This window comes from Sinocyclocheilus grahami, unplaced genomic scaffold (genome assembly GCF_001515645.1).
Source record: "Sinocyclocheilus grahami isolate Dianchi unplaced genomic scaffold, SAMN03320097.WGS_v1.1 scaffold715.1, whole genome shotgun sequence".
In the NCBI taxonomy this organism is placed as follows: Eukaryota; Metazoa; Chordata; class Actinopteri; order Cypriniformes; family Cyprinidae; genus Sinocyclocheilus; species Sinocyclocheilus grahami.
Window position 1 is genome coordinate 528,458 of NW_015505894.1, and position 21,021 is coordinate 549,478.

Genomic DNA, 21,021 nt, shown 5'->3' on the forward strand with positions numbered 1-21,021 from the left:
AGAGAAGCCTGTGCCATGCCTTTATGTAACACTTTATTTTAGCCTAATTAGATATGCTCCTGAGTTCCCGTCATACTTTGCGGCCTGTGGTGTGTAGACATTTCACACTTCAGAAGGAGTTTGTAGAAAGCCTTTGCAAGTGTGATAATTTGGAGGCTGCACAAGCAATCTTGAATGCACAGTAGTTTTGAACTAGGTTACCATGAGGACAGATACACAGTTAGAGAACTCTCACAGCACATAAAAACAGATAGAGTCCCTGTATGGTAAAAACTGCATAAATATTCTGTCACTTCCATACACACAGAAACACACATCCCTGAATGTGCTGTGCACATGAACATTTTCTGCCAGTTGTAACCGTAAAAAAACAACTTAAATGCAAATCCTCTCAAGAATGTGTCTTTGAGGGCCTGTTTCACCTTTAAGCTAAAAACAGCTTTAAATGAATACATTTCACACTGTAAGAGTAGAGACTGATAACATTACTTGAAGGACGATGAGAGAGCATGAAAATTAAGAGAGAACAACAGAGAGGGAGAGCGGATGGGGGACTGAAAGAGTGTATATGGACACAGTGGCAAGTTCATCAGTATTATAACACACAGCGTGTGATTAATTACAGGAGTGACAACTGCACTGTACAAACAAATGTACTATGGGCTAAGGTCTGATTCTCAGATTTGTCTTCTGTGAAAAAGATCCAAGCAACCTCACGTCACCACTAGAATTTTTGAAGAAATCTCAGTAATGTCTCGAACAATGTTCAAATACAAAAATCAAAACTCAAATCATTCTTATTTCTCAAAAACACCAAATGCTACCCAAATGAAATGGCTCTATAATCTTACTGAATGTCGACAATTGTCTTATTTGTTACATACACTTCTTTCTTAAAATCTGGGGTCGGTAAGTTGTATGTAAAAAAGTATGTTTTTGAAAGAAGTCTCTTATGTTCACCAAGGCTACATTTATCTGATTAAAAACACAGTAAAAAAAAAATTAATATTACAGTTAAAAAAAACTTTTGTTTTGTTTTAAAATATATTTTAAAATGTAATTTATTTCTTTGATGGCAAAGCTGAATTTTCAGTAGCAAATACTCAGTGTCACATGATCCTACAAAAATCATTATAATATAATGATTTACTGCTTATAAAACACCATAAGCAGCAAATGGATCACAAGAACAGTGATCCATTTTTTCAGTGTTCTTTGATGAAATGATGCCAAAGATAAAGCTTGAAGGGAAAGACTCTCACTCTCATAGCTCTCCTGTCATTCTGGGATTACTGTACTCCTCAGAGAGAGACCAGCATCACCACGTGAGAATGAATCTTTTCGACTAAAGCCTTGAAAGCAGAGAAGTCAAAGGATGTTAGAGTCCCTCTGAAGGAGCAACAATAAATATTGAATGCCACACAACAGCAACACAGACATGAAGAAACATTCAGTGACATACAGTGAACATTAGATTGAGGATTTCCAGGAAATCATACATTCAAATCCCACCAGCAGCTAGAGTTCACCACAAAGCATTCATCCAGAGACTTTCCATTAAAACAGTATTTGTGTGTGAGAGAGAGAATAAGGCAAACAGATGAGAGGGGGAGGGAGAGAGGGAGAGAGAGAGAGAGAGAGAGAGAGAGAGAGAGAGAGAGACGTAAAGCATGAGGGAAATATAAAGATGCTTTAGTGTGAGGGTGTGTTATTTGTTATAGGGAGTGTATGTGGCTTTTGGCTCAATCACAATTGATGGAGGAAAAACCTAATTGTGACCAACACTGCATTGGCAAAATAGAGCTGCCTAATCGAATTGAGAAACAGGGCTCTACTGCACTTAACGTTGCTTCTACTCTGGATATGCATAAGCTGTAGGTGAACAGATTCCAACCTGTAGGACAGAAATTATTTTATGAGGCTTTCAATGGTTTAGGAAAGCCCATTTATTTCAAAAGAGCCCACCTTATAGCTAAAAGAGGCATCCCATGAATAATTTTAAATGGATGCTGTTTGTTTGTTTCGCACATAAGCATTAAATGGATACTGTATGCTTTGTATTGGCTCCAAATTGTTTAAAATTTATGTGTGCAGCCAAACAAGATCATGAATTCTAAAGGTGAACAATTAGTTTAGTGGGTTACATGAAATTGCAGAAGAGACAAGAGTAAAACGGATGATCTGAACTGAACTGACCAAGTGCAAATGATAGGAAGAATACTTAACTAATTGCAAGGAATAGGTATATTTAAAGCAATAATTAATCATTATTATTATTTTAATTTGTTCATTTTAATTAATTCTGATTAACTAATTAAAGAGTCTAATGTTTTTTTAAATATCCCATAGGTTGTATGATAATTTGTTTATGGGTAATTCATACCGAATTAAATTGAAATGTACAGTATATTATTTTATAAAAGGAAAAAAAATAACCTAAATTAAATTCAAGCTCAAATCAAATTTGAACACATCCTTTCTCACCGCATCCTCTTTGTTACTTTAATTAAATTTTACTTTAATTTAATTAATTTCTGAATATAAGGCATTCTCAAATAAATAAATAGTTCCTCCATTTTACCATTAATGACTATGTCATCTTTAGCAACCCCTGGCCAGGAATTTACTTTAAAGAAATATTTTTAAGAATCCTGAAAAAGTTTACTTGCATGTGTACAACACAGAGTTCCAAAACATTCCCACGCTGTTTGGACTAATTTGATGACTCTGATTTCAGACTTACCCTGACAGCACCCCCAGAACCAAGTTGAGCATGAAGAAAGAGCCGATGATGATGAGTGGGATGAAGTAGAGCCAGTTCCAGGTGTTCCCTGAGGCATCATTGGCCTGCAAAGAGACAGAAGTAATGCGAGTAGAAAATGAGAAGGAACAGAGGTACAGAGAGAAATAAACATCAGAAGATCCTGGAGGAGACCAAATCTCCACAGGCTTCTCTTGAACCCCCATCCTTCAATAACAGCCCCTGGAATAATCTTTTTAACACATTTCACAATAACACATCCATACCTATACAGCCATAATCCTTCTTATTGTCCAAGTAATTGCTTTTTGCAGAGATCCCAGGGTCTTTGCAAAGGTATAAAAGAATGTGAAATGCAATCTACTGGTCATCGCTCTGTAAAGAAGATCGTTTTAGACTAGTGAGTGAAACTGACAGAGTTTCTCTTTGATTCAACAGCATATACAACACCGGGCCGTACACAAAGTGTTTATGAGGCATGCTAAGAGAAGATTTCTCCTAGCGCCCATTTATTCGCAAATTGCTCTAACATATTGGTTGTGATTGTTAGGGGATCATGGAGACTGCTGATTCAGCAGACACATACAGATACTTAAACCCCCTCTACTCTCTTACACAGCTGTTTCTAAGGCAACCGGCTCGTCGTGCCTACCTCTGTCCCTTTATCTTACTTGCTTTAGCTTTAAAATTGCATTTTTGGCAAGAGCAGTAAAGCAGTCGGAGCCTAATTCCATTGCTGCATCTCCACTCCTCTGAGTACTAAATTTATTACAGCACTATAGGGAATTTGTGTGACTGACTTTTTCTTAATTATAATTTAATTATTACTGCTAAAGTCTATATCGGTTACGGTTTCATGCAACCGAATGAAAGATGGCAGTACAATAGTATCTCTTTAGCCAAACATTTTTGTTTTAAAATGAACAGATTCTAAACCAAGTCCAGTGCAGGGTGGGTTGCCAAATATTGCCATCCTTGTGGTCTGAAAGGAATTGTAGTGATTCATCTTTTAAAACTGGATGAATGCCATCTGACATCAGGAAAAAAAGAGACGGCACTGAAACAGTTTCATCTCATTCGGAGGGTGGGAGAAACAATGGTGGATCGCCTACACTTCCTCTAAAGCCTGAAAATTGTCTTGACATACTAAATGAATGTGTGTTCAGTAGCCAAAATGCATGACATTGTCTCAGTGGTCTGGTGGGTTAGATGTTTTCTGTAGCCCTTGCATCACAGGTTTGTGTTTTCTTGAGTGATATGGGGATTGAAGGAATGCTGAATACAGTCTTCACAAGATTACCACACTAATGACAAGAGCATCTGCTAACCATACACGAGAGGCAGTATAATGGTTAACAATTTAACCTGGGCCAATTATCCAGTGCTTCCATTCCAACTTCCTTACCACATTTTGTGAGGTGTGAATACATCTGCTCTTAAAATGGCAAACAATACACAAATTAGGGCTGGGCAATATGACCAATAAAAGCATGCAGTCTGAGAAAATCAGGTACAGCAAATACATTTGAATAGGCCCCTGCACATAAACTAGAAGCACAAAACAATCAGAATTTCTGTGAAATGTGAGCATATCTAAGCAAGATGTGCAATCTGTGGATAATAAAACTGTGATGAATGTGGTAATCGAGTTCTCAGCAATGCACTGGGGCATGAATAAATAAAGCTATGCTACTATTTATTGTTTTGCTGCCTACATTTATGCTGCTGTTGTGTTTGTTGACTTCTTCATCTATTTGTCATGTGGAAAAATCACAACTGTTCTTTCACCGTTCACTGTAAAAAATATATAATACATCTGCAAAATAGCCAGTAGCTAATACTGTGGCTCCTCTATCCTTTACACACTTTTCCAGACATTTATGTGTAAATAAAACAAAAATCAACGAGAGCAGCCTATAATAAATTCAGAGACAGCATATGAACACAGAGGCTGTTATCAAATTCCTGTGAGCGTGCTTCTCATCCCACTAAAGACAATTAGAGATTTGATTAATTTCCTATGACTGCACTATCATTAAGCACAGCAGAGCCTAAAGGGACAAATCAATTGAGCAAAATCTTTCTCTTAGTTGGCATTATTGTTTCTATTAATGTCTATTTCTTACCCTTAACGTTAATTAGTGAGACAGAGCCTGTGTTGGGTGTAATCACATTTAGCATTGTTATGGAAATTTTCTCAAGGGAGACCCAGTATTTTCAATAAGATTTTCACAGGAATGGAAATTTTGCAAAGCAAAAAAATAAATAAATAAATAAATAAAAATAAAGCAAAAATGTCATTAAACAGATAAACTTATGCTACCATATTGGCTAAAATCAAGTAAAAACAATAATAGTTTAAAATATTATTACAGTTTCTATGACAATATATTTTAAAATGTAATTTTAAAAGCAACATTTTCAGTAGCCATTACTCTTGTCTTCAGTGTCACACGATCTTTCATTCTAATAGGCCTATGCTGATTGGGTGCATAATATTTCTTCTTATCAAAGTTGAAAACAGGTGCTTAATATTTTTGTAGAAATCTTAATACATTTCTTTCTCTTACTTTCCATGAACTGAAAGCTCAAAAGAACAGCACTTATTTGAAATCACACATTTCTGTTACATTAAAAATGTCCTTACTGTCACCTTTAATCTCTTTAATGCATCCTTGCTGAATAAATGTATGATGTTTTTTGTTTGTTTGTTTGCTTTTCACTGACCAAATCTATGCATGTCATTCAATGCTGAATCAATATAACAGTCTGTGTATGTAAATATGTATTATTTTACTGAGTATTTGACTATGCTTTTTGATGCTTAGAGTAATCACATCATTAGCTTAGCAACATGCTAACACCAAACTGTTGAAATCAATTTAAAATCAAATATCCTGTGCGGAATGCAATTGGTGGGGTGTACTTACTTTCTGCTTACTGTATATAAATTGTTCCAAATCAGTCAATTATATGTTTCAATTACCTTTTAAGATGCTCTTTTAGAAGGTAGCTGACTACGTAGGCAGTATGAAGTGATGAAGTTTTGGAACAGAGCTGCTTATACAGTGTGTCTACAGAGAATTGAAGAGCACAGAGGATGAGGAAGAACGAATACTAGCCTCTAATTTTCCACTGACGTAAAGTTCTAGTGTCTGGGATAATCAGATTATCTCTATGAGAGCCAAGGTCTGGATGGCAGAATCTAGGAACATTCATCTGTCATTAGACCTCTCATCAAGGACCCTGGAGGACTGAAAGCCCAGTGTGCAGAAGAACACTTAAGGAGGATGTCATCTTATAGGAGGAGAGAAACAGAGAAACAGTGTGCTATTGCTCGAGGGAGCAGCCATCCAGCGGTCATTACGCTCATAATTGCAACAGACTGTAAAACAGTCTACATTCTGTCTAATGCGAATCATAAAAATTTTTTTTTTAAAAAGACTCTTTTACTAACTTGTCCAAAATTGTGGCTTATTAAATAATGCAATCTACAAGATACATTTTTTAAATCCGCAAATCTCTAAAAAAAATAAATAAATTTCACTCCCAACCTCACACGTACTAGGAGATTGAGTGCAGTACGAATGAAGGGGTTTATTTTATAGGTGAATGTTCTTCCAGTAAACCACAAGACCAGACAGGACTTGGCACACACCTGTGGATCCAAACATGATCCATCTTTGCTCCCTGCGGGGCTACTTTTAAACATTTAACAGCAGATTGATCAATAGGGCTATCGTACTAACAATGCTGAATGCCAGGGAACATGGTCACCATATACCACACAGATCACCCTGTCGACTGAGTGACTGTACAGCGTCACACAGCCACCTGGTAGATGCTACTGTTTAGAGTGCTACAGAGATACACAATATGACATAAATAACACAATGTCACACAAACAAAGTCAAACAGTGATGGGGAAAACCAGAAATACAATGTCCTTGGATTCAAACTTAGGACCACATTCAAAAACATCTGAATTTAAAAAAAAAAGCTTTTAGCATAAAATATTAGTCTATAATAAAGTGCAATACTTGAAAATGTAAACATAAAATATCTGCTTAAAAAAAATATATATATATATATATATATATATATATATAAATTGAGATTTATACATCATCTGAAAGCTGAATAAATAAGCTTTACATTGATGTATGGTTTGCTAGGATAGGACAATATTTGGCCGAGATACATACATACATTTTTTGAAAATCTTGAATATAGTATTGCATATTACTAATCAAAAATTAAGTTTTAATATATTTACAGAAGGAAATTTACAAAATATCTTCATGGAACATGATCTTACATTGATGTATGGTTTGCTAGGATAGGACAATATTTGGCCGAGATACATACATAAATTTTTTGAAAATCTTGAATATAGTATTGCATTTTACTAATCAAAAATTAAGTTTTAATATATTTACAGAAGGAAATTTACAAAATATCTTCATGGAACATGATCTTTACTTAATATCCTAATGATTTTTGGCATAAAAGAAAAATCAATAATTTTGATCCATACAATGTATTTTTGGTTATTGCTACAAATATACTCCAGTGACTTAAGACTGGTTTTGTGGTCCAGGGTCACACACACACACACACACACACATATATATATATATATAAACACAGTTAAACCAAAATTTATTCAGACGCCTTCAAGATTTTTCACATTATCAGTTAATTCGCTATAGTTTAGAAAATGGTAATAAAAGTTAAGAGTTAAACTGCATCAGAACAAACTCATCTTGATAATGTCAGATAACTTTAATAGAAAGCTATGTAATGAATTAGGTTGAATAGCTGTCCGCTGTGAAACTTAAGTACACAATTAGATAATATCAGTTTAGGTCAACCAATTACCAAGCAATGCTTAATTTTGTTCAGTCTGTGGTGTAAAAAGTTTGCATTAGCAATTTAAAAAATACTTACGCAAAACACGGTCAGGTCAAAGTGTCTGAATAATTTTTGGTCCTACATTTTTATAAGTTTTACTGGTAGTCCACTGTATGAAGAATTTCTGGGTTTAATGTCACATTTTACTTTATTTTGCTATACTCATTTACATAAACTGACTATAGTATAAAAAATTATCAAAAATTATATAATGGAAAGATGGAAAATATATAATTCCATCTTTTATTTATTTATGTTACAGTCAGAAAATAAGAAGCAAAGTTTATTCTTAAGAATATTTCATGAGTCTGGCCCCTGGTCTAAAACTGTAGTGTGTGAAATTAACATAAGTGGTTATGAAATAACCAGAGAGTTCTAAAAAATTCATTGCACATGCCCTAAAAATAACTGGATGTCTGAGTTGAATATTCCAGAGATATTACACCATTTCTCTGGCTACTCTTGCAAATGAGCTGCACACTGATTGGAGCCTATCATAGCTCTATTAGAAATTAGAAAATGAGGAACCGAGGGGAAGCAAACTGATCTCCGGAGAGAAGTCACTGATTTGATACATATATTCTGCTTTCCAGCCTGGACTCTGTAGCAAGGATACCCAATTAGAGAGGAGACGGCTGACGTTAGCACGCACAATTGCTCTTTAAAAACATATGAGAACTTGCGGTGTCTGAAAAAAACTAGCACAGTAGTACGTTCATGCAATCATCTGCTTAGCAAAATGAGGGTGTGTGACTGTTTAGTGATTTGATGTTACAGAAATATAAATTGATGTGATTTTTTGCATTAAGAGCAAAGCAGAGGTAATTCTCATATTGTTTCTCCTCTTCTTTCTGTGCATCTCTCTCTCTTCCCACTGAGGTTAAAGAGCTGTCAGGGAATATCCCTGGTGAAGATGTGAACAGGGAGATGAGATATATGGTGAGTACACCATTAAAGCACTCCCTAGAGACTCGCCTCCACCTTATCTAGTCATCAATTCATCTGACAAAAAGATCTTCTGCACAGTCAGACTGGAATACCATGCTTTCTCTCTGTTTACAACAGCATATATTTGTGTTCATGCCTCACAATTATTAGGATTGCATCAATGTACGGTTTTCATAAAATTTCAGTAATTTTATGCATCCTTTTCGGAAGCATGGCAAGAACAGTTCAACCAGTTTTGATTGGATAAAAGGTTGAACATGTCAGACAAAAATGCTAATTCTGTCATCATTTACTCACCTTCATATTGTTCCAAAATCTGTATGACTGACTTTCCTCTTTGAAAGGCAAAAGAAAAGAAAAAACAGAACTATCTGAAATATCCCAAGTCTTTTCTACAAACAATGCAATGAGTATGAATATGAGTAAATGATGACAGAACTTCATGGCACATAACCAAAAAATAACTTGATGCTTGCTTGATTAGCAAGAACCAATACGGATTGTCCTGGTGCATCAAGCAAACATGGCTGAGCTTCCATGTTTACCATATCTGATGATCTCTATGTCTGTGCATTGACCAATGTTTACATATGAACAAAAGCTTAAATTAGATCTGTTCATGAAGCACTTGTGTCTCTTCAGAAGGCTTGGATTAAACTTCTTGATTCATATGGATTATGTTTATGATCTCTTTCACATTTTAAATTGTCAAATTTTGGTGGAATGGACTTTCAACGGAGGGGCAGAAATATCAGGTTTTATGAAAAAAATCTTTGTGTGTGTTTTAAAGATTAATGGACGTCTTATAGGTTTGGAACAACATGAGGTTGAGTAAATAATGTTAAATTTCTCTATGAACTAAGCTTGTATAAACTCCATTAATGAAAAACATTAATGGAGCAATAAGACTTTAAGGAATTCAGCAGTCAGCATGCATACAGTACCCCAAGAAAACACATCAGGCTATATTATATATATATATATATATATATATATATATATATATACGCACGCACGCACGCACATACATATTATATACAGGGTGCGAATTACGGGGGGGGTTTGGGAGGGTCTGACCCCCTAAAGAAGGCTTGATCCCCCCTGATGGACGTCAAAACTAGACATCGGGGGGGTCAGATAGAAAGACAGCTAGCCAAAGCATAATATGGAGATTTACTTGTTAATATTAATATGCATTTCTATAGCCCTGGCTGATTTTAAAATATAATTTTGGCAGCCCCTGAAATGGGTCGTATTGACATTACCTGAGCGGTTGAAGAATACACTACAGCGCTCATTCAAAGACGTGTATTCAAAGACGTGCATTGCTTGGACGGAGCAAGAACACCTCAAATGCATGTGTAGATTCAGTCGAGTGAATCTACACATAGCCTCTTCAAATTAATGCAGTTTGATGATAAATAACCATTAACAGCAATACAGCGGTTCTGTCAGATGCATGTGAAAGCTGCATGTGTTACTATAACAAACACTGCATGTTTTCTTTCAGAATCATCATTGGCTGGTAAGAAATACAAAAACAGGTAACACAACAGTTTTTACATAAAAATGAAGATAAGGTAAAGGTGTTTATTTCACTAAGGAACTGCATTTACGGAGCAAACTATTTGCTAAAATAACCATTAACAGCAATACAGCGGTTCTGTCAGATGCATGTGAAAGCTGCATGTGTTACTATAACAAACACTGCATGTTTTCTTTCAGAATCATCATTGGCTGGTAAGAAATACAAAAACAGGTAACACAACAGTTTTTACATAAAAATGAAGATAAGGTAAAGGTGTTTATTTCACTAATGAAAATAAAGCCCTAGGAGAACTGTGTGTCTTTGATCAACACACAGCAGTGATTCTGAATGAATCAGCCGTTTGAGCAAATCAGTTGAATGAATGATTGAATGACTCACTGACTTAAGACAGGTATTTGCCACCACCTACTGGCGCTTCTAGTTGTATATAGAGTATCTTTTTTTTAAATAATTTAATATTTCACTATTTATTTGTATTTTTGTATGTTGAATTAAAATATTTCTAAAGTTACTTATATTTCAGCTACTTTTCTGTAATGTTTATTCAGTGTTTTTTTTCTAAACGAGCACAATGATAACTATTATCTTTAATAATAACTATATTTAATCGATGTGCATGTTAATGAATTAATCTCATTAATTTAGGCTACATTAATTAGATTTTTTTAAAGAATCACCTGACAGCCCTATTTAAAAAAAATAATTATTAATTATAATATAATTTTTAATAATTAAATAATTATTTAAAAAATGCAGTGAAAAGGTTTTTGCCCCCTTCCTGTTTTTTTTTTGCATATTTTTTCACACTTAAAAGATTCTGATCATCAAACAAAGTTTAATATTACACAAAGATAACCCGAGTAAATACAAAATGCAGTTTTGAAATAATGATAATAACTGGTTATGATAATGATAATAAAATAACTGGTTATGCCACCCTTTGCAGCAACAACTGCAATCAAGCATTTGCGATAACTGTCAATGAGTCTTTCACATCGCTGTGGAGGAATTTTGGCCCACTCTTCTTTGCACAATTGTTTTAATTCAGCCACATTGGAGGGTTTTCGAGCATGAAAGGACTGTTTAAGGTCATGCCACAGCATCTCAATCGGATTTAAGTCCGGACATTGACTTGGCCACTCCAAAACCTTAATTTTGTTTTTCTTGAGCCATTCAGAGTTGGACTTGCTGGTCTGTTTGGGATCATTGTCCTGCTGCAGAACCCAAGCGCGCTTGAGCTTGAGGTCACAAACTGACAGCTGGACATTCTCCTTCAGGATTTTCTGATAGAATGCAGAATTCATGGTTCCATCAATTATGGCAAGTCATCCAGGTCCTGAAGCTGCAAAGCAGCCCCAGACCATCACACTACCACCACCATGTTTGACTGTTGGTATGATGTTTGAAACTACCAAATGAAACTGTATGAAACTACCAAATTTTGCTACAAGTTTGATTGCAACATATAATCATTGCTGTTAAAAGTGTTCATCTTCTGTTTGATTACATCATTAACTGACGTTAATGCCCCCTTTTTGCCCCCATTTTTCATGAGCTGAACTCAAAGATCCAAGACTTTAGACGAGCATGCAGATGAGCATGCAGAAATCTTTTTCCCTGAGACGGTTTCTGACAGTTTGTGCAGAAATTCTTTGGTTATGCAAACCGATTGTTACAGCAGCTGTCCGGGTGGCTGGTCTGAGACGATCTTGGCGGTGAACATGCTGGATGTGGAGGTCCTGGGCTGGTGTGGTTACACATGGTCTGCAGTTGTGAGGCCAGTTGAATGTACTGCCAAATTCTCTGAAACGCCTTTGGAGACGGCTTATGGTAGAGAAATTAACATTCAATTCACGGGCAACAGCTCTGGTGGACATTCCTGCAGTCAGCATGCCAATTGCATGCTCCCTCAAAACTTGCGACATCTGTGGCATTGTGCTGTGTGATAAAACTGCACATTTTAGAGTGGCCTTTTATTGTGGCCAGCCTAAGGCACACCTGTGCAATAATCATGCTGTCTAATCAGCATCTTGATATGCCACACCTGTGAGGTGGATGGATTATCTCGGCAAAGGAGAAGTGCTCACTAACACAGATTTAGACAGATTTGTGAACAATAATTTGAGAGAAATAGGCTTTTTGTGTACATAGAAAAAGTCTTAGATCTTTGAGTTCAGCTCATGAAAAATGGGGGCAGAAACAAAAGTGTTGCGTTTATAATTTTGTTCAGTGTATATTGTAGAAACTTAATTTTCTGTAAAGCTGCTTTGCAACGATTTGTATTGTGAAAACTATTTATTTGTATATATACGCTATACAAATAAACTTGAATTGAACTGAATTGAATGATCTTTTTATGAAATGCTGTGCTGTAACGGGACACGCACCTTCTAAAATGTTCAACTTTTGTCTCATTAGTCCACAGAATATTTGCCCAACCTTTGTGTTCTTTTTGGTCAGCAGTGGCTTTCGCCTCGGAACTCTACCATTGATGCCGTTTTTGCCCAGTCTCTTTCTAATTGTTGAATCATGAACACTGACCTTAATTAATTAGATGTTAATTTAGATGTTGTTCTGGGTTCTTTTATGACCTCCTGGATGAGTCGTCATTGCACTCTTGGAGTAATTTTGGTAGGCCAGCCACTCCTGGGAAGGTTCACCACTGTTCCAAGTTTTCTTCATTTGTGGATAATGGCTCTGACCGTGGTTCACTGAAGTCCCAAAGCCTTAGAAATGGCTTTTTAACCCTTTCCAGACTTATACATGTCAACTGTTTTGTTTCTCATCTGTTCTTGAATTTCTTTAGATCGCAGCATGATGTGTTGCTCTTTAAGCATGCTTCACTTTGTCAGACAGGTTCTATTTAAGTGATTTCTTGATTCAACAGGTCTGGCAGTAATCAGGCTTGGGTTTGGCTAGTGAAATTTAACTCAGCTTTCTTAATCACAGTTCTTTCATGATTTAACAGGAGGGGGCAATTCATTTTTCACGTAGGGCCAGGTAGGTTTGGACAGCTTTTTTCCCTTAATAAATTAAATCAACATTTAAAAACTGCATTTTGTATTTACTTGCATTATCCTTGTGTAATATTAAAATTAGTTTGATGATCTGAATCTTTTAAGTGTGACAAATGGAAAAAATGGAAAACAAATGGAAAAAAATAAAACAGGAAGGGAAGAGGCAAAAAAACTTTTCACGGCACTGTATATATACACACACACACACACACACACACACACATATATATACTATATATATACACATGCACACACATATATATATATATATATATAAAAAAAAATCTTTTTTTCTTTAAAGCATATTCACCCATACTCTACTGAACCATCAAAAGATAGCCCCAGCAGACTGGCCTCCTCCATTAGCCTAGTGCAGTATCATGTTGCAATAGCCCTTAGCTAACCACAGGACCATTAGCCTCTATCCGTCTATCTTATCCCTGTCATTCCAAATGCTGCTTACCACTTCAAGGACCAGATGTCTGCTTTATCATTCAATTAAACCAATATATGTACGGTCCATACCATCTGAGGACAAAGCTAACTGCACATTGATCGTACAAAGCAGTTTTTAGATCAGCTTCTTCTTCTTCTCAACATCTCAATCAAATATGTCACACATTTGCCTTTCGAACACTTCCTAAAGATCTCCTATTAATATTACCTTGCTGTCACACACACACACAATCATGTCTGTTTTTGTGAATTGTGGGGACTCTCCATCGGCGTAATGGTTTTTATACTGTACAAACTGTATTTTCTATTGCCCTACACCAACCCTACACCTAAACCTACCCCTTACAGGAAACTTTGTGCATTTTTATTTTCTCAAAAAAACTCAGTCTATATGACTTAAGCGTTTTGAAAAATGGGGACATGGGGTAATGTCCTCATAAGTCACCTTCTCCTTGTAATACCCATGTCATACCCATGTCATTATGCAAATTAGTGTCCTCATATGTCACAAAAACGCGCGCGCACACACACACACACATTCTCTTTCTTCATGATGGAGAGCTGACCATTTATAAATTCTATATATCCACCAGAACCACAGGGCTAAATTCAACACTAATAGCTTCATAGGACACTGTGATTAATCATGATATTTTTGGTCTTGGTGAGAGGAAGGAAAGACACTAGGTAATTAAAAAAACAGGCATAGAGATTATTCATGCTGGTGTAAGGAAGATGAACCAGAGCCCCCTATAGATCAGAAAAGAAGTGAGCATAATTCACTGCTTAACTTTCAGCGCCAACTCTAAACACCATTTACAAAAGAAACAATAGGCATGGATACATCCACAGATGGAGCCATCCTTTCATTAAACACTGAAATATTATATACTTACGGTAATTAAATGCTGATATGTTACACTTGCTATCATTGCTATGATATATGCTGTCATTCAAAAGTTTGGGATCAGGAGAATTGTTTAAAGGAGACATATTATGCCCCTTTTTACAATATGTAATATAAGTCTCTGGTGTCCCCAGAATGCGTCTGTGAAGTTTCAGCTCAAAATACCCCACAGATCATTTATCATATCATTTTGAAAATGCCTATTTTGAGTGGAAGCAGAAACACGCTGTTTTTCGTGCCTGTCTCTTTAAATGCAACTGAGATGCTGCTCCCCAGGGATGGCCCTCACTGCAGAACACAAGATCCAGGGGGCGTGGTTGGATCCAGATATTATTAACCTTACATATACCTAAACCTACCCGTCTCCACCCCCTGATCCCTAAACCCACCCATCTCCACCCCTAAACCTACCAATTTCCACCCCTAGATATGGGCCCCCTGGATCTTGTGTTCTGCAGTGAGAAGCTACTTGCTCCCCACCCCTTTTCCAGAATAGAGCTGCGCCATTAGAGATCGTACCTGCTAAAAAAACATCTGTTTTGGTTCTGATTATCATATTTATCGCTCTGAAATCATGCCATATTAAACCATATTAGTTTAAACTTCTGATATACGGTTTTCTGAGTGCACACGTACAGAAAGCGGTTATAACAGCATGTGAGTACTAAACTAAGTTCTCATTCACACACAAGTTTGTTAAAAACACACGAGTTACAAAAACAGTCGGTTATGTATGTGAAGGTAAACAGCTGGGAAATAAATTGCATGTTTATTTTAGATCTGTGTGGCAGCAGCAATATACAGTAAATAAATCAATAAATCCACTGCTCTCTTGTCTCCTCTGAGGCTGGGACTCTAAATTGTGTTCTGTGCAGCCAAAGACAGAACAGTTAGCATGTTTTGCATTAGAACTGGTACACCTTTGTCGCTTGCGAAATCAAATGATGGCGATGTGGGTGGAAACTTACAGATTAAGGGGCGGTAATATTATAATGAGATCCCTTTGCGACGTCACTAGGGGAGTGAAATCAGACACGCTCGTTTTTTCAGACACTTGCAGAAAAAGGCTTACCAAAACAAAGTTACTGGGTTAATCTTTTTCACCTTTCCTTGGTTGGTAGATGCACTGGGGACCTGATTATAGCACTTAAAACCTGGAAAATTCAGATTTTCATGACGTCTCCTTTAATGTTTCTGAAAGAAGTCTATTTTGCTCACCAAAGCTATATTTATTTTATATCAAAAAGGGCGTAGGAAACATTTAAAAGCAGGTGTTACTATTCTAACTATTTTAATTGACAAAAATGACACATTAAAGGGTTAGTGCACCCAAAAATATAAAATTTTGTCATTAATTACTCACCCTCATGTCGTTCCAAACCCGTAAGGCCTTCGTTCATCTTCGGAACACAAATTAAGATATTTCTGATGAAACCTGAGAGCTCTCTGACCCTCCATAGACAGCAACGCAACCATCAGTGGTTCAACCATAATTTTACGAAGCTACGAGAATACTTTTTTCAATTTCAATTTATTTATAAAGCACAACTAAACACAACTACTGTTGACCAATGTGCTGTACACAGCAAGTAACCATTAACAGAATTAAAACAAAGACAAGGTCACAAATAAAACTGCAAGACACAAGGCAAAGCAAATGCAAATCATGAATAAGCCAGATCAAATAAAAATTATTTTAACCTAGATTTAAAAATGGATAGTGTAGGGGCAGTTCTGATTTCTGTAGGAAGACTATTCCAAAGTCTCGGAGCGGCTACAGCGAATGCTCGATCACCCCTAGACATGAGTCTGGTTCTAGGAACCACTAAGAGCCTTAATTTGGCAGACCTAAGCGTTCTTGGAGGTTGGTGATCAACAGATCAGAGAGGTATGAGGGTGCTAAACCATTTAAAGACTTAAAAACCAATAAGAGCACTTTAAAATTAATCCTGTAGCACACAGGTAACCAACGTAAAGACAGAAGGACGGATAATATGCTCACGCTTTCGAGCTCCCATCAGGACTCTGGCAACCGCATTCTGAACCATCTGAAGGCATTTTAAGGAAGATTGACTGATCCCCAAATAAAGAGAGTTACAATAATCAAGCCTCATGGTGATGAATGCATGGATTACTCTTTCAAAATTAGTAAAAGAAAGCAAGGACTTCATTTTTACCAGGGTTTGCAACTGATAGAAGCTTGACTTCACAACTTGGTTGACTTGTCTATCAAGCTTTAAGGCACTGTCCAACACCACACCCAGATTTTTCACGTACAGCTTTACATAAGGTGTCAGAACACCAAGATTTAGATTTGGTATACAGTGTGTATCAGAAGGGGTAAACACCACAATCTCTGTTTTACTCTCATTCAGACTTAAAAAATGTAGGGACATCCATGCTTTAACATCCAAGAGGCAGGCGGCCACCGGGTCTAATCCATTCTTATGTTTCAAAGGAAGATATAGTCATCTATATGACTATATCAACTATATCCACAGTCCTCTGCATAACAATGATAACTTATACCATACTTCTCAAAGATAGATCCGAGGGGAAGCATATACAAAGAAAATAACACTGTAAGGATAAAAGAAACTAGAATACTTTGATCTCCTGAGAGGCAAACAATGCACTGGCATCTTCAGGACACCCCACAGAGGGGTGGTGCGGGAAACGCCTCTCTCACATATGCATCTGTGCCTTTTCATCTCCTCCCTCCACTCCTGAGAGCTCTCTGACCCTCCATAGACAGCAACGCAACCATCAGTGGTTCAACCATAATTTTACGAAGCTACGAGAATACTTTTTTCAATTTCAATTTATTTATAAAGCACAACTAAACACAACTACTGTTGACCAATGTGCTGTACACAGCAAGTAACCATTAACAGAATTAAAACAAAGACAAGGTCACAAATAAAACTGCAAGACACAAGGCAAAGCAAATGCAAATCATGAATAAGCCAGATCAAATAAAAATTATTTTAACCTAGATTTAAAAATGGATAGTGTAGGGGCAGTTCTGATTTCTGTAGGAAGACTATTCCAAAGTCTCGGAGCGGCTACAGCGAATGCTCGATCACCCCTAGACATGAGTCTGGTTCTAGGAACCACTAAGAGCCTTAATTTGGCAGACCTAAGCGTTCTTGGAGGTTGGTGATCAACAGATCAGAGAGGTATGAGGGTGCTAAACCATTTAAAGACTTAAAAACCAATAAGAGCACTTTAAAATTAATCCTGTAGCACACAGGTAACCAACGTAAAGACAGAAGGACGGATAATATGCTCACGCTTTCGAGCTCCCATCAGGACTCTGGCAACCGCATTCTGAACCATCTGAAGGCATTTTAAGGAAGATTGACTGATCCCCAAATAAAGAGAGTTACAATAATCAAGCCTCATGGTGATGAATGCATGGATTACTCTTTCAAAATTAGTAAAAGAAAGCAAGGACTTCATTTTTACCAGGGTTTGCAACTGATAGAAGCTTGACTTCACAACTTGGTTGACTTGTCTATCAAGCTTTAAGGCACTGTCCAACACCACACCCAGATTTTTCACGTACAGCTTTACATAAGGTGTCAGAACACCAAGATTTAGATTTGGTATACAGTGTGTATCAGAAGGGGTAAACACCACAATCTCTGTTTTACTCTCATTCAGACTTAAAAAATGTAGGGACATCCATGCTTTAACATCCAAGAGGCAGGCGGCCACCGGGTCTAATCCATTCTTATGTTTCAAAGGAAGATATAGTCATCTATATGACTATATCAACTATATCCACAGTCCTCTGCATAACAATGATAACTTATACCATACTTCTCAAAGATAGATCCGAGGGGAAGCATATACAAAGAAAATAACACTGTAAGGATAAAAGAAACTAGAATACTTTGATCTCCTGAGAGGCAAACAATGCACTGGCATCTTCAGGACACCCCACAGAGGGGTGGTGCGGGAAACGCCTCTCTCACATATGCATCTGTGCCTTTTCATCTCCTCCCTCCACTGGATTCACTCAAACTGGTCAAGAATATAATGTTCTAAATGAATGCAAATAAGATTTACAGTCATGTTTGGTTTCATTTGAATAGTTTCAGGGCAAGTGGTACAATGGTCTTAATCTTACTAAAAGATAATACAGATCCTAAGAGTTAAGAGAAACTTTGATCACCGTAGAGAGCAATCCCATGCAAATTACCTTTTGTTACCACCCAGGTCTGGGACCTGGCTTAATGCAAATTCCAATTGTTTGTACAGGCCTCCATTTGGAGGATGTCTTTTCTTAGTTTTGTATTTAAAGGATTGCAGCAAAAGGGTCAGCGCGATTCTGTAGTCAGAGTGCCCTGATCTCCACACACTCTGTACTATGTATTTTTCTAATACATCTAATACATTTAATCTCAGGTATGCATTTTACTCTTAGATTCTTCTTTGAGAATTTGATGTCTTGTATTGATTTGATATCGTTGAATTGGCTGTGGAGATAATTGGCATAATACATATTTACCTGACTGATAATAAATTGTTACATTTGATTTATTCTGACTCACTCTGAAGTTATTTTCTCAAGTAGATTAAGTGAAGGCGTATGTTTCCGCAAATCTGCGACCAGGGTTAAGTGCATACTAAATCTCAGGTTAGATGGAGCATGGGCACATCAGGTGAGATTATAGGTTTCTGACTAACCGCTTGACCTTAGTTTAAGTTGTACTCAGTTACGTTAACCATGTGTATGATTTCAGCTTTAATTAAGTTGTACGTAGTTATAATAACTATTGGGGTCTAGACTAAGGGTCTAGAAGAACCGCTGATTAATGTCGGAATATTACATGGGTAGCTGTAGGGGGCTAAACAGATTAGCCACAAACCTCTGAATAAGGATTAGAATGGCGAGTTTTGTGATCGTGGAGCCCACGCATAGCGTGAGGCATCCTAAAACGACATAGATTCCTAGTGAACGAGAAAAAAATACAAAGTAAAGGGTTAATTAGAATAATCGAATGTAAGAATAATCAGAGACCGACAAACAACCAATGTGCCTTTCAACCTAAATTAGAATTCAGATACTAAAATGGAGTCAGATTGAGTTAAACCTAAATTGAATAACTCGGCGAGCTGAAAAGACCGAACACGCAAGAGACCTTCATCCGCCACTGGATACCTTCCTTGGACCAGTGGGCGGAACTTACAATAACATGGGAGCTAGAGTAGAGCCTTGAGGGACCCCACAGGTCAAAGGTACAGAAGAAGAGTGAAATTTGCCAATATAAACTGAGAAACTCCTGTTCATAAGATAAGACTGGAATCAATTTAGGGCTGAACCTCTAATGCCCACTACCTGTTCTAAGCAGGACACAGAAGAACATTGTGGTCTACAGTGTCAAAAGCAGCACTCAAGTATAAAAGTACCAGTGCTACAGAATCTCCAGAGTCGGTAGCTAAAAGAATGTCATTAAGCACTTTTAAAAGAGCCATCTCAGTGGAGTTAAATTTTCAAAAGCCTGATTGGAAGGCATCAAAAATGTTGTAATCAACCAAGAAACTTTTGAGTTGATGAAAAACTACTTTCTCTATCATTTTTGCTAAAAATGAAAGATTAGAAATGGGTTTAAAATTGGATAAATCAGAGGAATCTAAATTAGGCCTCTTAAGTCTGGGTTGTACCGAGGCATGTTTTAAATATAGTCAGGAACAACTCCTAACTCAAGGCATTTATTAATCAAATTTAAAAGTGTCGGACCCATTATACTGAACACTTGTTTAAATAACCATGAGGGAATTATATCTAAGGGTGAACCAGTTGGTTTGAGTTGATTAACAATGTCATTTTAAAAAAGAAAGCGAAATAGGTGTAAACGAACTAAAGACACCTGTATATTTTAAATGGCCTGCAGGATCACCAGCAACCGATTTTATGGTATGTCTGATCTCAGATATCTTATTAATAAAAAACTGGCAGAACTACTCACACATAGCTACTGACACTGTAGGATACACACAGACAACAGGGTTTAACACAGCATTAATGGTATTAAAAAGGTTTCTAGGTTTTTATGATTTTTGTCTATGAGAGTTGAAAAATAGTCTGATTTGGCCACTCTCACCGCCTTCTGATACTTAATAAGAGAATCCTTTAACATTTCATAAGAAATCTGTATGTCACGAATCCGGTCCACGAACTTTCCTATTCATTGACTCTCGCACTACACACTGTTGCACATCACCCCGGACTACATTTCCCATCATGCATTGCACTGATTGCACTCAGCACGAATTGCACACACCTGTTTACACTGATTGCACCCAGCTGTTTCATATCACTCCCTCACTATTTAACACTCACTCTGATCCCTTCCCGCTGCCGAGTATTGTTTCAGCGTTTATCACTCTCCTAGAGATAGCTACCTTACGGAGCCCTAGTCATTTGCCTTAGCCCTAGTCATTTGCCTTAGCCTTAGCC

General features: G+C 36.9%; 1 protein-coding gene across 1 annotated transcript in view; it reads right to left on the reverse strand.

Annotated features, from left to right (window-relative positions):
- LOC107560222 (voltage-dependent N-type calcium channel subunit alpha-1B-like) overlaps positions 1–21,021 on the reverse strand; it is a gene marked incomplete at its 5' end in the record, with an annotated part of 84,391 nt that overhangs the window by 58,391 nt on the left and 4,979 nt on the right. The window contains one exon of the mRNA XM_016244338.1: positions 2,744–2,847. Coding sequence (XP_016099824.1) covers positions 2,744–2,847 — 104 coding nt within the window. The remainder of the gene's footprint in view (positions 1–2,743; positions 2,848–21,021) is intronic.